Raw genomic sequence first — 16,286 nt, 5'->3', positions numbered from 1 at the left:
GTTTCAGGAAGTATGAATTACTTACTCTATATTTCGAAAGTTGTGCCTTTTCACGGACGGAGTTGGTGGGTGACGTAGTTGGACGTAGTAGAGCCCATAGAAACGACGCCATCTCTTAGCATAACTAGTCAACTGTTAGAGCCATCTATTAAGAAAAATAGAACCAAAGTTGTATATAAATCAAAAGCAATTATTACTTTTATTTCTGTGTTACTACTTCAAAAATAAACTAAAACTAATCTTTTTAGTAATAAAATGTACTTATTTGTAATCCCTATAAGTATATTTTTATTCTTATAGTTTGTTAAATGAAAGTTGTTATATGACATTGACATTTAATAGTGGTTCTCGTCTTAATTTTTTTTTCTTTAATTATTGTTTTATTAGTAGTAGTTTTATATTGTATTTACAAATAAACGAAAAAACTTTAAAGATGAGGGAAAAATTTTATTCATATGAGTTTTTTTTATTTTTTACACTTCAATGTATTTTGATCTAAATCATTATCCTACATATAAAAAAAATATTTATTTTCATAATTTTATATAATTGGATTATTTCAATTTATTAAATTATGAAAATAAAGTTTCATTAATAGCAGCACACAAAGCCATTTTATAATATATTTATCTAAACATTTAATTAGTAATAAATAATTTGGGATTACAATTTTATGTATAAAACTTTACTATATTTATCCGTGAAATCCGTTTTATTTTTATTTAACTCATCTTAAATATTTTTTTCTATTTAAACATAAAAATAACTACATATAAATGATTTAATAAATAATATTAGACTAACGAAAGTGTGTCGTTGCGCCGTCGCACGAGAGTAGCGCGCGCTCATGCTACTTAGCTCGTTCGTTGTCGTGCCGTACGGCAGCTGGCTGCATGTAGAAATGTAGAACCGTAGTTATTCGCCAGCTATCATCTCGGTTGCCGCGTGCTATCACAACTGTTCCGATTTATCTTAACTAAAACATAATTTTGTTAAAAACAATGACATACAAAGGATGCCGTTAGCTTTATAAAGTATTCTGATCACATCAATGGTTTCAAAATGTAGAGTATTGGAAATCTAGTGCGCTTTCTTGTGGTGAATGAAATAAATCTCGCTGCTGGTTTCCGCAGTTTCTAACTTATACTCCAATCGTTTATTTGCTTCGCAAGATAGTAACTATGCAACAATGTGGATTTTGTACGATGCTTTCCAGCATGCTAAGAAAAGCTATGTGTATAAGCAGCAGAAGAGGGAGCAGTGAATCTTATTATCGTGAACTTGGAGATCAAGACACTCTGGTAAGATTATCTTTCACTTTAATTTTCACATAATTGCTAGTTTTATTGAGCTCATCGTACAATTTGTTTCTCTTTCTCATAATAATCTTATCGACAGGCCGTGTGTGATGCACAAGCGAACCATTGTGTTTATATGTATATCTTCTAATTGGAGTACACATGGTTGTTGATCTGTCAAATAGGAACATTTTACGTTTACCTTATTTTGTTATTTACTTTATATTTATTTTTAATTGTAACTTCATATTATTTGTGCCTTATTTACTTATATTCACCTGCTGTTTGACATGAGTGAAAGTTGGTTTCACATAGTCATTAATGACTTGCTGAATGTTGATCATCAAGTGGCATACATCTTTATACAAATATTATAAAAAAATATTTGTTTATTTTATTTATAAATATTTTATTGAATTTTTTTCTGTAAAGATCAATTTTATTATTATATTTAAAGTTCAATTCTGTAAAAAACTAAAAGCCCTCAAAACATTTGTAACAAATATATTATATATATACATTATTAAATAAAATTAATGTGTTTACTACTAGTGTATGAAATTATATCTACAAGCACTTCTACTGTTGTATCTTTAATCTTTTAAATTTATAATATTCCATCCCTTTATGCTAAAACCCTATTGAATTTAATCCAGCTGTACAACTATGTTAATGGAAAACTATATTTATTTTTGTCCAAGTATGTATCTGTCTTCTTTATAGTAGTAGGATATTATTAAACATAAACACTATAAGATTTACAATATTTGAAGTATATTAATATTAAATAACTAGCGATAACGCGCAGCTTCGCTTGCGTAATTAGGGTTGAATTCTAATAAACCACGAAACATGTGTTCAATGAAATATTTTTAAAAGTCTAAATTTAAAATTTTATAATAATCGGTGGCGTTTTAAAGATTTTTCCATACAAACTTTCAACCCCTTATTTGCATCCTTAGGGGAAGAATTCTAGAAAACCATGAAACATATTTTCAATTGAATACTTTTAAGAGTCTGAATTTCAAATTTTATAAAAATAGGTACCGATTTAAAAAAAAATCTATACAAACTTTCAACCCCTTATTTGCACCCGTAGGGGGAGAATTCTAGAACACGACGAAACACGTGTTCAATTAAATACTTTTATAAATCTAAATTTCTAATTTTATAAATATCGGTGTCGATTTAAATTTTTTTCCATACAAACTTTCAACCCCTATTTGACCCCTTTAGGGTTAAAATTTTTCAAAATCCCTTCTTAGTGGATGTCCAGATTACGAAAGTAAACATCTGTCCAAATTTCATGTTTCTACCAGCAGCAGTTACGGCTGTGCGTGCGTCTTACCTCAGTCAATGAGGACAAGTCCTTTTATATATATAGATAAAAAATATTGTCAGTGTAAAGTAAAATTTATTTTTTTAAAGTAAATTAGCATAAGATTATTTTTAGCACTGCATAGTATAACAGACTCTACATTATTGAATTATTATATAAAAAATAAAATGAACATGTCAAATTGGTAAAATTAGAAATAAAAAAATCTACAAATTATTCAATAAAAACCTATTAAATAATAGTATTATTAGGTCTTACTATGGTTATTTAAATGTAATGTGGCTTTTACCATAACTTTATTCAAAATGCATGTAAGTTGTATATTTAATGTACATGTAATGTCTTAATTGAACAATATTTGATATTTTTATAATTACTTTTATTGGCTTCATGTTGTAACTGGTGTGCAACACTGTCCGTCACTGTGTTGAGTTGAATGTAATGTTGAGCTGCAGAGATATTGGTACAGAAAATAAAAATTATTAATTGGGCCAGTAGAAACCAACCTGGAGTTCGACTTACAACTGTTGTGTTTATAGTCAGATGTTGTGCTATTTCATCGCAGCAGCTCCAAATAAGTGTATTTTTAGTATGAAATGAAAATAGCATAGAGTGAAAGATAATACAAATTTACAATTCTTTTAGAACAACCTACCATTAATAAATTTTAAATCACTTCTATGCTAGTCACCATTATAGGGTTGGAGTCGCCATACTTACTTAATAATAAAATATGGAATAATGTAAAAATTTTGAAGACTGAATTAATACGGTACAGGGGTGATTCCATTGAAATATGTATGGATATACATATACATAGATTGCCACAAATATTCGATAGGTAATAATAAAAATGAAAAGTTAATAAAAAAAGAGAAAAGTGAATATTTTTAATTATATCTAAAAGTTTTAATCATACTAATTCAAAATTTTAAATAGGTAGTTTCTTTCGCAAGAGTTCAAGTAAGTATGTTATTCTAAAATAAACAATTTCTCAACTTAGACACGACCGAACGCCTATATATATATATATATATATATTTATATATATATAATGCACTACAAATTTTATAAAATAGATTAAAAATAAGTATTCATGAATTTAAATAAGTCATAAATATAAGTTATAGTCACGCAAAACAAGTAACATCGCATCGCACGACGTAGGTACATTTATTCAACTCAATTGGAACTGATCTACCTTAAGTTGTTATTGTAGAGCTAGTATCAAGTGACGTTTAAATGTTTTACTTCAACTAATATAATTTGTAAGTTCTTTGTTAAGTAATGCAAATTATATATTTCAATATGTAATAACAAATGAAAGAGATTTTGATCTCATTCGTGGTGCAGGGGCACAATGCGGGGTTCTATTCACGATCCACTCGAGGAACTGAAATATTTAATATTTTAATAAAATGGAGTCCCTTAATGTAATAACACTCCGCTACCTCTGCCTATTCTTCTACATGCGGGATACAGCGTGAAGTTGAAAAAAAGAAAAAAATAATAAGAATAATATTACATATAGCCATCTTCAATTACTCTGACCAATTTTCGATCGAGATTCGCATGTTTTTGATTCTTCTTTGTGGCGGCATAAACGTGCATTTAAATAAGTAATAATTGTGCCAGATTTTTATTTAGCTAGTTAAGGTCATTTTTACGGTGTTAATGGTCCTAAAATATTAAAATATAAAAATAAATTATCAATGGCTTCCTAGCTTGCTTTAGCATCTTTAAAAGTATAGAAGATCTGGTATTTATATAGGTGACGGATACCTGAGATCGGTAAAGATAACGGTTGCATTTATATAATATCTAGATGGTTATACAAGAAACAATTTCTACGATAATAACCGCATTAGTGTAACATTATGTTAAACTTGCACATTTTTTCATATTTTTTACACACCTTAGTGTAATATGCTATCGACATAGCCCAAAGGATTAGCAGGCTGAAGTGGCAATGGGCTGGTCATATTTGCCGCAGAACCGATGACCGTTGGGGTAAGCGCGTTCTACAGTGGAGACCACGCCTCGGCAAGCGTAATGTAGGACGTCCTCCAGCTAGATGGGGTGACGATATTCGCAAAGTAGCGGGCAGCGGCTGGATGCGAAGAGCTGAAGATCGAGCTCAGTGGCGTGCCATTGGAGAGCCTATGTCCAGCAGTGGACGAGGACAGGCTGATGATGATGATGATGATGATGAGTGTGTAAAAAATATTATTTTTTTTGTACAAAAAGTATACTCAGTATTACTTTCATAAATACTACTAACACACTACTAGGTATACTAACAGGTAGTTTAGATGCTCTTATGTAGATTTTAGTGGAATTTGATTGTATCACTTTCGTAAATATGAAAACATGAATATCAGTTTAAATTCTTTGAAAAAATTCAATTATGGACTATTCGATAATTGATTCTCTCACGTATCAGATGACTTAATAATTTTCTTAATTAGAAATTAAAGTAAGCTTAAAAAAGTGTCCACATCTTCACTTTATAAGACATAGAAAATTAATTGGCAAAGACAACCATTTGTACCATGGATGTGTGATTTTTGCAAATAATTTGTGGTCCTTGTTATCTTATACAACGTTTTCAAGGTGTCTTATGCATAATAAACATAAAAAATAACATTAACATACATGTTAATGTTTTTATTATATAATGCTTATGGTATTCCACATTTGGGGTACCTATTCCACATTTAGGTAGGTACCTTCATCGTTTCATTTTATTGTTTGGGTTCTATTACACTAACATATGCCATAATATAGCTTTTCTGATATGTCTTCCATGTACAGACACCAATCAGTGACGTGTTTATTATAAGGATAAATATAGGATGTATCTATGGGCTATGGATCGGGGTGATGCTAATGAGACGAGACTTAATATTCAACTCCTTTATTATCTTATCTTCTTATATATATAAAAGGACTTGTCCTCTGAGGTAAGACGTACGCACAGCCGTAAACACTGATGGTAGAAACGTGAAATTTGGACAGATGTTTAGATTCGTAATCTGGACATCCACTAAGAAGGGGATTTTGAAAAATTTTAACCCTAAAGGAGTGAAATAAGGGTTGAAAGTTTGTATGGAAAAAAATTTAAATCGGCACGATTTTTATAATATTGTAAATTCAGACTCTTAAAAATATTTCATTGAACACTTGTTTCACGGTTTTTTAGAATTTACCCCCTGAGGGTGCAAATAAGCAGTAAAAAGTTAGTATGGAAAATCTTTAAATTGCCACCGATTTTTATAAAATTTGAATTTGAGACTCTTAAAAATATTTCATTGAATACGTGTTTCATGGTTCATTAGCATTCACCCCTAAAATGCGAGATGCCTAAGGTGCAAATAAGCAGGCGAAGCTGCACGCGTCCGCTAGTATATAATATTTGGTTATTTATACGCTACAAAACAATAGTGGAAAATAATTTCACAATCGCATTTGTAGCGAATAAATTCAGGTCGCAGATATAGCTTAGCGTAGTGTTTACAATTGATCTTTATATAAATAATATTAATTCTTGTGCAATACCCCTACAATACTCTCCATCTTTGGAAAAAAAATTGTGCAAAACTCGACGTTTACGAACTCTTTACGCACGTTGTGAATTTGTTTATTTATAGGCTACAAAACAATAGTGGAAAATAATTTCACAATTGCATTTGTAGCGAATAAATTCAGGGCGCTGATATAGCGTGTTTATAAAGAATATAATAAGACTTGTGCAATACCCCTACATATCTAAATAAACAATGACTTGACTGAATAATTACTTGAACCATAAATTGGCTGAGTATTCGGGTCATTTCTTCCATATACTCGTATGCACATGTATTACTTCCTTATACAATCTCTGTTTTCGGTAATTTGAAATGAAAGAAAACGTCAATATTATAGAAATCGAATTTTAAAAGAATCTGAATTAATCTGGAATGCCAAATAATAAAATGTTCCAATAATACCTTAATATTTAGTATTTTTTAAAATAAATAAATCAACGTCCTTTTGAGAATGGAGATTTAAAGATATAAATCAATATTATTCGTGTGTGTCTTATATATATGGTATGGGGGTCGTTTTTAACGTCATCCTTCATCCCGCATATGGCAAGGTAGACAGAGGTGTTTCCACTCCGTTCTGCACTTTTCGCGCAATTTTTGGGACAAAGCGTGTTGAATAGAGAAACTCAAGGACTATTTTGTACCTAGTGATAGAAACCCAGTCCGATCGACGGCCGCAAACCGAGGTTCCAGTCGCGCCGTCGACATTCTCTCAACCCACGTAGTGCTTGCAATTTTTTCATGGACAGTGTATCCACTATGTGTACCCGGTGTAGCTGTAAAAGCCAACAAGGCCAATAGCATTAACGTCATGTTCGAAAAACAACCAAGTAATATTAACTTATTCCCTTGTAATATAACTCGATATTTCTAAAAAATATTGAACTACATATTTTCATTTAAAATGTAATAGATACTATAAATTGAATAGCTACTAGTGCTTTCAAATAAAATATAAGTATCATGAGACCCTATAATTTTTAATTAAGAAAATTATCTCTATAAGTTCGCTACATTCAGATATAAAACCTCCAATGAATTCAACTCCAACGTAATGAAGCCGCACGTATCTTATAATTTAGCTAAGCAATTGTAGTTCTTCATCAGATACTCTACCTCTTTCATCTTAACATGTCAATGGGAAATGTGTAATACCTTCAACATCACTAAGGCGGCATTTAATTATTTCTTATGGCCTAGCTGAACTCAGATGTTTCAGATCTTTAATTTCAATATGTCACTGCAAAATACTCTTCCAGCTTAATAACTTTTGTTAAGACACCATTTCATTTTTTTTTATACTTTAGCTGGACTGTTATGTTTGTTCATCAAATGTTCCAGATCTTCAATTTTTATATCTCATTGGAAAATGCTCATCATATTAGGAATTTTATTCAAATCGATTAAACAGTTCAGAAGATGTGTGTGTACACACAGACAGACAAAAAATTAAAAATCATATATGTATGTTCTATTAGTTATTTTAGACCAGCCTACAGTGTTTTTTTTTAAATAGGTATATTCAATGTACAAATACACAATTCTTGTTGTTTTATTATCTATATATATAAAAGGACTTGTCCTCACTGACTGAGGTAAGACGCACGCACAGCCGTAACCGCTGTGCGTAAAAACGTGAAATTTGGACATGTTTACTTTCGTAATCTGGACATCCACTAAGAACTGATTTTGAAAAATTTTAACCCTAAAGGGGTAAAATAGGGGGTGAAAGTTTGTATGGAAAAATCTTTAAATCGCCACCGAATTTTATAAAATTTGAAACTTAGACTCTTAAAAATATTTCATGAACACATGTTTCGTGGTTTATTTTAATTCACCCCTAACGCCCAATGTTAATAACCAATCCTAATCCAAAAATTGCTACCATAGATTGAAATAGACAGAGATGGAGGTAGGCATGCAGGTTAGTGATTGGATAGATATGTCGGACAGTACGAGATAGACGTTAACTGGAGATAGGAGATACATTATTAATATTGGGCGTTAGGGTGCAAATAAGCGCTAGTAGTATATAATAGGAAGCTTTGCTCTCTGTTCGTTTCGCTCTCCAACCCCCGACTTTCAATGATCATAAAAAAACATAATTTCTTATTATCTATTATTGTGTAGAGTATAAAACTTTATAATCTGTACTACTAATTAATATTATAAAGAAGAAAATTTTGTTTTGTTGAAAGCCACTATTCATGTATCAGGAACTATTTGTTCGATTTGGCAAAATGTTAAAAAAAGCGGGACCACTGGAGAGAAATTACAAAAAACTAAGGGCTAACTAATTTTCTAAATTATTTTAAGCAATTCAGTATTAGGCTTTACACCGTATCAATAAAATAGAAATTTGTGATACCATCACAGGTTTAAAATACAGGAGAGTGAGTATGGTGTTAGGATTCGCGAATGGGTGCGGGCGGCAGACGATAACATCTATCTATACTAATATAATAAAGCGGAAGAGTTTGTTTCTTTGTTTGTTTGAACGCTAAGATCTCTGGATCTACTAGTCCGATTTACTATGTTTTTGTTTCGTATGAAAGCTGCATTCTTCAGAAGTGCTATAGGCTATATAACATTACATTACACGTATATACTAATAAATTAAAATACTTTCTAATTTGACATGCAATTTATTCTGCCATGTTATAAACAACCGTCGTTGCTAAGCACCGGTTTGCAAAGTTTCTTTAAAGTTTTAAGAAAACGTCACCCAAAATGAACTTATATTTTGATATTCATTCTTATAAAAATAAATATATTATATAATATTTAAGAAATATTCTTATAGTTCAAGCAGGCGTAGCCGCGTCCGGGTCCACTAGTTATCTATATAGCGCGTTAAGTTGACGTTTAAAATATACGATATACGACGTTCAGGTGTTAAAACTGTTTTAAAGTAAATTCGCCCTCAAATTTCACAATAAAATAACGTCCGCACATCGTTATATCATATAGATTATAGGTACTTTATAAAAATCTTCCACGGCGACGCAAAATATTTTTTAAAATAAAAGTTAGTGCGTGCGTTATTGTTTAAGGTCGGTTTGTTTTTTTTTAACAAACGGAATATGTTTTCTTATTGATTTGTAGTCCAGGAGATTTTCAAACGGCAACGAAAAATACTCGTAATTTAAATTATACGCGATGTTTTTGGTATTTATTCCGATTGCTGACATTAGAACGATGAAATTGTCTTAGTTTTAAGTAGTAACTCTCGGCTTTTTCGATCACGATATTGGTTTATTATTTTATTAACAAAATTCATTTTAGAGTTCATTCTTCCACATTCTCAGTAGTTATGTAAAATAACTATATCTGAAATGTTAGGCCTGCCTTGCCTTTTCGATACTCTCGTAGATTTGATAAAATGATACACGATTGAATTCAAATGGACTGGATGAATGGACGTTATTTATTGTCTAACGAATAAACATAAGATTATAAAAAAATATAAAAGAAAACATTTTTACATATTTTATGTGGGATCTATTATTTGCGATAAACCATAATAAAGCGCCTGTGTCATACGGACGGACAGACATACAACAAATCGTTTCGACTGGACCTCTCCTGAGATTACATAAAAAATTAAAACTGCACAATCTGACACTTTATGAGTCCAAAAACTGACATTTTGATGACTATAATTAAATAACTTTTTTCTCGGTGAGTGTATCATCCGTCAATATAAGCCAACTATTCACAGATATTCTGTTAAGGTGATTTTTTTTCGATGTATTTTAATGTATACTACGATATCGCAAGTCAATATTTAATTTAAACAAATTGCTTTTTCAAGTCCAACGCATACCAACACTTATCATTGGCTAACCAGCCAGTGTCACATCGTTCTAAAAGTAGCAATCGTTTATTTTTAACTAAAGTAAATTTAGTTTTATAGGACAAATCTTCATAAATGCGCATTACGTTTATACAATATATTTTTGTTTTTCAAGAAAACCAAACTAATTCTAGTTTACTGCGGGTGCCATATTTTCTTATTAATAGCGTTTTTTTTTGTTTCAGAAAATAGATGACAGATCATCAGTGCTTTCTGACGACTCCGACGACATGGGTAACTATATACATTTTCAATATTTTTAAGTATACAATTTCGAAATAAATAAATGATAAATTAATTAGACATTTTTTTACAAAAAATGTTATTTCTGCTTTTACACAAATAATTATAGTTGGGAAAATGTGGAAAATGGTTAAAATATTATAGAATAGAATAGAACTGAAAAATTCATAACTAAAAACCCCGACACAAAAAGCTATAAAACGTATACAAAAAACGAGAAACATTATAAATCGATCGAGATTATCAGCAAGAACAAAAATGTCTGCTGACTACTCAGATCAGCTTCCTTGCTACTTAGTAGCTAGGGTAGTAGCTAGGTCGGTTGCGCGGTACAAATGGAGGTAATGAATTTATCAATCTATACAGTCATGCATATAGGTCTTTCTTATTGACTTGTAATTATAGCAGAAGAATTGATCCATTTTCATGATTTTTACGTCAATCGATTCGTCTTAACCTTGTGGTCATCAATCAAGACATGACAATATTAAAATTACAACACGGCGACAACCAGATGCCATTTTGTCAAAATGAAATAATAATGTCAAATGGTGTATCGTTGAATAGCTATTTAAAATTGTTTGTCGGGTTCTTTTCATTATTTTTCATTTTAAGGACCAGTAAAGGATTCATATACGCGTAGTCGCGACAGGGCCAGTCTCATAGATATCACATAATATTTACCTATAAACCAAAATATTTCAAGATTTATCAATACTTAAACAATAGAAGTGAAAATAGTAACTATTAGGTATACTTTATGTACGTAATAGAGACTGTAGTAAGCATTAGGTGGTCATAAATGAACATCAACTTCTACAAAAATTATAGTACACGTTGCTGATCGACTTTTTCATTCACAAAATATACCTTATTTATATTTCTTTTTTTTTTACTATTATGCATATACCTTATCTTTGAAATAAACATAAACTAAATTAAACGACAATACTATACGTACCTACTACATATTTTATAATATGTTTAAAGCAAATTTATTTAATCATCTTTTGTATAATATAAATAAATATTACGGATGGTACAATAGAATTCCAATGAAAATTTTAATTGGAATATTTACATTCGTTTCGAGTCCGACGACGTTCAATGTGAAATTACTCTAACTTATTTTCATAATTATTATTGATACGATTGGCTTATAAAATTACTTATAATTTATAGTAAGATTAATTTTATATGTGTAATTATTGCGATAACCCGTACTAGCTACAGACGCAAAAGAGGAACTATACTCTGATAGTAGGAAGTATATTCAAAATATAATAAACACAATTCGCTTAAACTAAGTGTCATATCGAGGCCGCCGTAGCGCAGGGGCACAAGCGTGCGACTATAAGCACGATGGCTGTGAGTTCGATTTCCACTGGGGGGGAATGAAATATACACATGACTATTGAGGTTCAAGCTTTAACCGTTTTCTAATTGATAAATATAATTATATCAAGCACACGTCAATACATTACATTATTAGCTTAGAATAACTAAACATAATTATTAATTTTATTAAAATAGATTATGTATGTAACATAGTTAATAGTTTTCTATATAATGTGTCGATAAAAAATAACAGCTAAAATAATTATATTTTAATTAAAGATAGGTTTTCGAGGCCACACGTTTATTTCTGCAGGGGCACAAGCGTGTAACTGTAAGATTATGGGTTCGATTCCCACTCCAAAAAATGAAATATTTAATATTTTCATTTCTTCGCTCTGGTGTCAAGGCAAAGCGCGGCGTTGAGTTCCGCCAGTGCCTCCAGAATTCAGCGGAAAGTGGGACGTGGAATGTCTTGACACTAGACTCCCTTTTGCCTACCCTGCTACATGTGTGATACAGCGTGAAACTGAAAAAAGAAATATTTTAAATAAGAAACATGTATAACTTTATACAGATATTATTTGAAGCCAAAATCAATAATCAGTCCATAAGCAACCGGTAATAAATTACACTTGAATAAATAAATTTGTATAATAAGAACCTATTTTATATATATATTTTATTCAATAATATGTACGTAAAAAAATGACTTAATTGGTAACTCGATTCTTCATAGTTAATCGTTGTTAAATGTAGATTCCGATATCCGATAAACTGATAGCTCGATAATGATTATATTGTTAATATACCAACTGGCTACTGTTCACCAATTTATTTTTCTTGATCAAAGATAGTTTTCAATTAGGTTGGAGATATATGATTATATATACCTATACTAGTGGACCCGGACGCGGCTACGCCTGCTTGAACTATACTAAAGAATATTTTCGCGTCGGTCATACTCTTACTAAGCCGCCCGAAGGCTAGGTCATTTGGAATCAGTGACATATCCTTTATTATTTATTAGAATGTTATACAGTAAACTATAATTTCAATCTAGATAAAATGCTAAAAGTTAGTATTATATTTATTTTCATAAGGATGAATATCAAAATGTCGCGGTAACGGTTGCATAGCGACGCGACGGTTGTTATTAACATGGCAGAATAAATTGCATGTCAAATTAGAAAGTATTTTAATATATTAGTATATATGTGTAATGTAATTTTATATAGCCTATAGCACTTCTGAATGAGAATGCAGCTTTCATACAAAACAAAAACATAGTAAATCGGACCAGTAGATCCAGAGATCTTAGCGTTCAAACAAACAAACAAACTCTTCCGCTTTATTATATTAGTATAGATAACGAACTAAAGTAAAACTAACTAAACTAAAACCTATATAACTAACTAACTAACTCTTTCATTTGTAATCGTTTCGTTTTATTAATATGATATTGTTATTATTATCAAAAATATAAATATTACCGCCTTTTGCTTCTTAGTTAAAGCATATCTAATTTCCGATACGAGACCATGCATGTTCTAAGGCCGAGAGTAAGAATACGGTACGTCCAAAATTAAATCTATGTATATTATTTTTACAAATGCGTAATTGGGTATTATTATATATCACCTTATTGTGATAATATTTTTATTAATTCGTATTATAGTTCTGAGATGTCAATTATATTAATATGATTATAAGATTCTAGTACCCTTATCAGATAATGTAACGATACTGACCTTGCTATAATTGTAGGTTCTTTGTGATGTCCTAAAGTGCTAAATCATTTTTAATAATGGCCAATCGTGATTGTTCTAATGATTGTCATAAATACAATATCTATCATTAAATTAAGAAATGTAGGTGATGCAGTGCTCATTTCATCATCAGAATACTAGTCACCAGTCTGAGGGTGTGAAAATAATGGTCTAAGTCTGAATGCGAGTAAGACAAAGGTTCTGGTATTTGAAAGAAATGAAGAGCGAACGGAATATAATGTCAGTGTGAATGATAAGATATTAGAACAAGTTAATTAGGTGGTTGGCCGTACACAATGCAGTGTTGGTATCGACGCTGTTATACGGCAGCGAAACGAGGGTATTAAAGAAGAAGAATGAAAGAAAGATGAATGCTGTGGAGGTGCCATTTCTTTGTAGGCGTATGCGGTATGCGGAGTGAGCGTAGGTGATACACAGAATGGCAGGTACTAGCGAGGATGTCATGGTGAGAATGAAGAAGAACGTGCTCAGCTGAATTGGGCGCGTCGAACGAATGAGTGATGAAAGAATGGCAAAAAATATTTACGACGGAAAAGTGAGTGGTAAGAGAGGTAGTGAGGAGACCTCGTTTGACCTTCGAAAACACAGTATCGAAGATACTGGAGGAAGATCACGTAAAAAGCATGAGGACCCCCTGAAGGGCATGTGTGATGAGATTGATGACAGTGGACGAGGCGAAAGAGGTATGTAGAGATCGTAGCGTTTGGCGCTTCGTTCTCTCTGACTACCCCACTAGGGATAAAGCGTGAAGCTAAATTATGAAAAGTAGGTAAAATTTATTGAATATTAATTTGCTTAAGCATTATCTTATCTTCTCACATCTCAATATTGACAGTCTGAAACAGAAATTCCCAAATTCTTAGATCGATTTTTTTTTTGTATTTGTGTTCTGTAATTGTTTATAATTTCTGTAATATGATATTTTATATAGATAGATTTACAGTAACTTAGATGCTTTTATAAGGTATTTAATATTTTTTGTTATTTTTTGGCGTAGGTGACAAATATCAAAATCACAATTATATGACTGCTTGTGTTACGCTTGTCTCAATATTAATAGACACGAACCACACGTAATATATTATTTCATTTCTTTTTTTATTGCAGTCTATAAATGAAACTGTGATTCAAGTGGAAATTAGATATTTACGCTACTCATATATTTTGAATGTGAATATGTCCCACTTCTGTTCAAGACCTGCCTACGCATAGCTAATAAAATCACAAGCGAATATTTTGTCGTCTTATATTACTTTATTATATACTAATCTATGTATAATCTTATATCTGCTATTATATAATATTTAAAATTCAAAAGTTTCTTTTTACACTTTCAACTGAAACTAACGGATCATCATAAAATTATATGGTGATATTTTTAACAGATATATAATATCTTATTAAGATTTTAAAAATATAATGAACCGAAACCGAACCGGAATGAATGAAATTATATGTTTAACTCTGAAATTACTTGAATAAAATTGAATTGAATTGCTTTGAATAAAATTGTCTCTAATACAAACAAAAATATTTCGAACTAAAGATCTTAATTGGAAAAGGAACTATATCAGGTATGGTATCTGGTGATACAGTACCTGGTGTACCTCACCACTTGGTGAGGTATGGTACTTTGGAACCATTTTTCATTGACGGTGGAAATAAATGCAAATGTAGTATTTGTCGAATTTCTTTAGTAATATTACTCGAATTGTTTTTTTAAATTAAAGTATTATTTTTCATCATTATCATCAATTATATTAATGTATAAGGGATCATAGAAATATCTCTACACCTTTTTAAGAAAACAAACCCAATGGACTACTAAAGTTTACCTTCTCAGTTTTAATACATTAGAAATAATATTTTTCAAAAAAATATATATTGTGAGTTACGGTATCGGTTTGGTTATTTATACGCTACAAAATATTAGTTGATCATAATTTCACAATTGTATTTGTAGCGAATAAATTCAGGGCGCTGATATAGCATGTTAACAATTGATATTTATAAAGAACTAGCGGCCCGCTCGCGGTTTCACCTGCGTGAACTATGTTATTATTAATTTCTGTCTCCATGGCTACGTCCTAGTGACGTCTATGCAAAATTTGAGACTCCTAGCATTTAGTAACGAATGACAAAGACAAATGTCATTAGTAACGAAGTTTCATACAAACTTTCAACCCCAAAAACAACCACTTAGAAGTCGAATATTACAAATTCCCGTCTTAGCGAGCACCTACTTCCTATAAGTAACTCCTATACAAAATTTGAGATTCCTAGCACATGTAGTTTCTGAGATTTCGTGATGAGTGAGTGACCTTTCGATTTTATATATATAGAAGATAGATATAATAAGACTTGTGCAATACCCCTACAATATAAATAGAGGCCGCCGTTGAACCTGTAAACGCGACGGCTGTAGATTCCATTCCCACTCGGGGGAATAATATATTTAATATTTTATTTTCCTCGCTCTATTTACGAGGCAAAGCGCGACATTGATTTTCACCATACAACCCGCAATGCCTCAAGAATTCGGCGGAAAGTATTGAACGGAAGTGTCTTAATGGAGAATGGTGTGCCAGGTTCCCTCTGCCTAATCTGCCATGTGCGGGATACAACGTGAAGCTGAAAAAAAAAATTAAAAGAAAAATTACTCACACTACCACGTTTTCGACAATTTTTTTTTATATTATTATACAAAACGGAGAATTATGTCACTTTGTCACTACAAACATACACGGTACTGAGGCACCAAATATGTTGCGGCGACGCTTCTAGTGCTTGTATTATAAATATTATAATACTCTATGCTCAAACACACACACACACAGC

General features: G+C 31.2%; 1 protein-coding gene across 3 annotated transcripts in view; it reads left to right on the top strand.

Annotated features, from left to right (window-relative positions):
* Positions 1–852: 852 nt before the first annotated feature.
* The window catches only part of LOC146527134 (uncharacterized), a 49,435-nt gene continuing 34,001 nt past the window's right edge, over positions 853–16,286 (top strand). For all 3 annotated transcript variants that reach the window (XM_085205938.1, XM_085205937.1, XM_085205940.1), the window contains exons 1-2: positions 853–1,301; positions 10,266–10,314. In XM_085205938.1, coding sequence (XP_085062064.1) covers positions 1,182–1,301; positions 10,266–10,314 — 169 coding nt within the window. In that variant the 5' untranslated portion in view covers positions 853–1,181. The remainder of the gene's footprint in view (positions 1,302–10,265; positions 10,315–16,286) is intronic.

The sequence above is a fragment of the Heliconius melpomene genome, chromosome 21 (genome assembly GCF_056956725.1).
Source record: "Heliconius melpomene rosina isolate 202511_hmr_F chromosome 21, ASM5695672v1, whole genome shotgun sequence".
Classification (NCBI taxonomy): domain Eukaryota; kingdom Metazoa; phylum Arthropoda; class Insecta; order Lepidoptera; family Nymphalidae; genus Heliconius; species Heliconius melpomene.
Note: the sequence above shows the minus strand (reverse complement) of the source record. Positions and strands in the feature narration are given on the sequence as shown.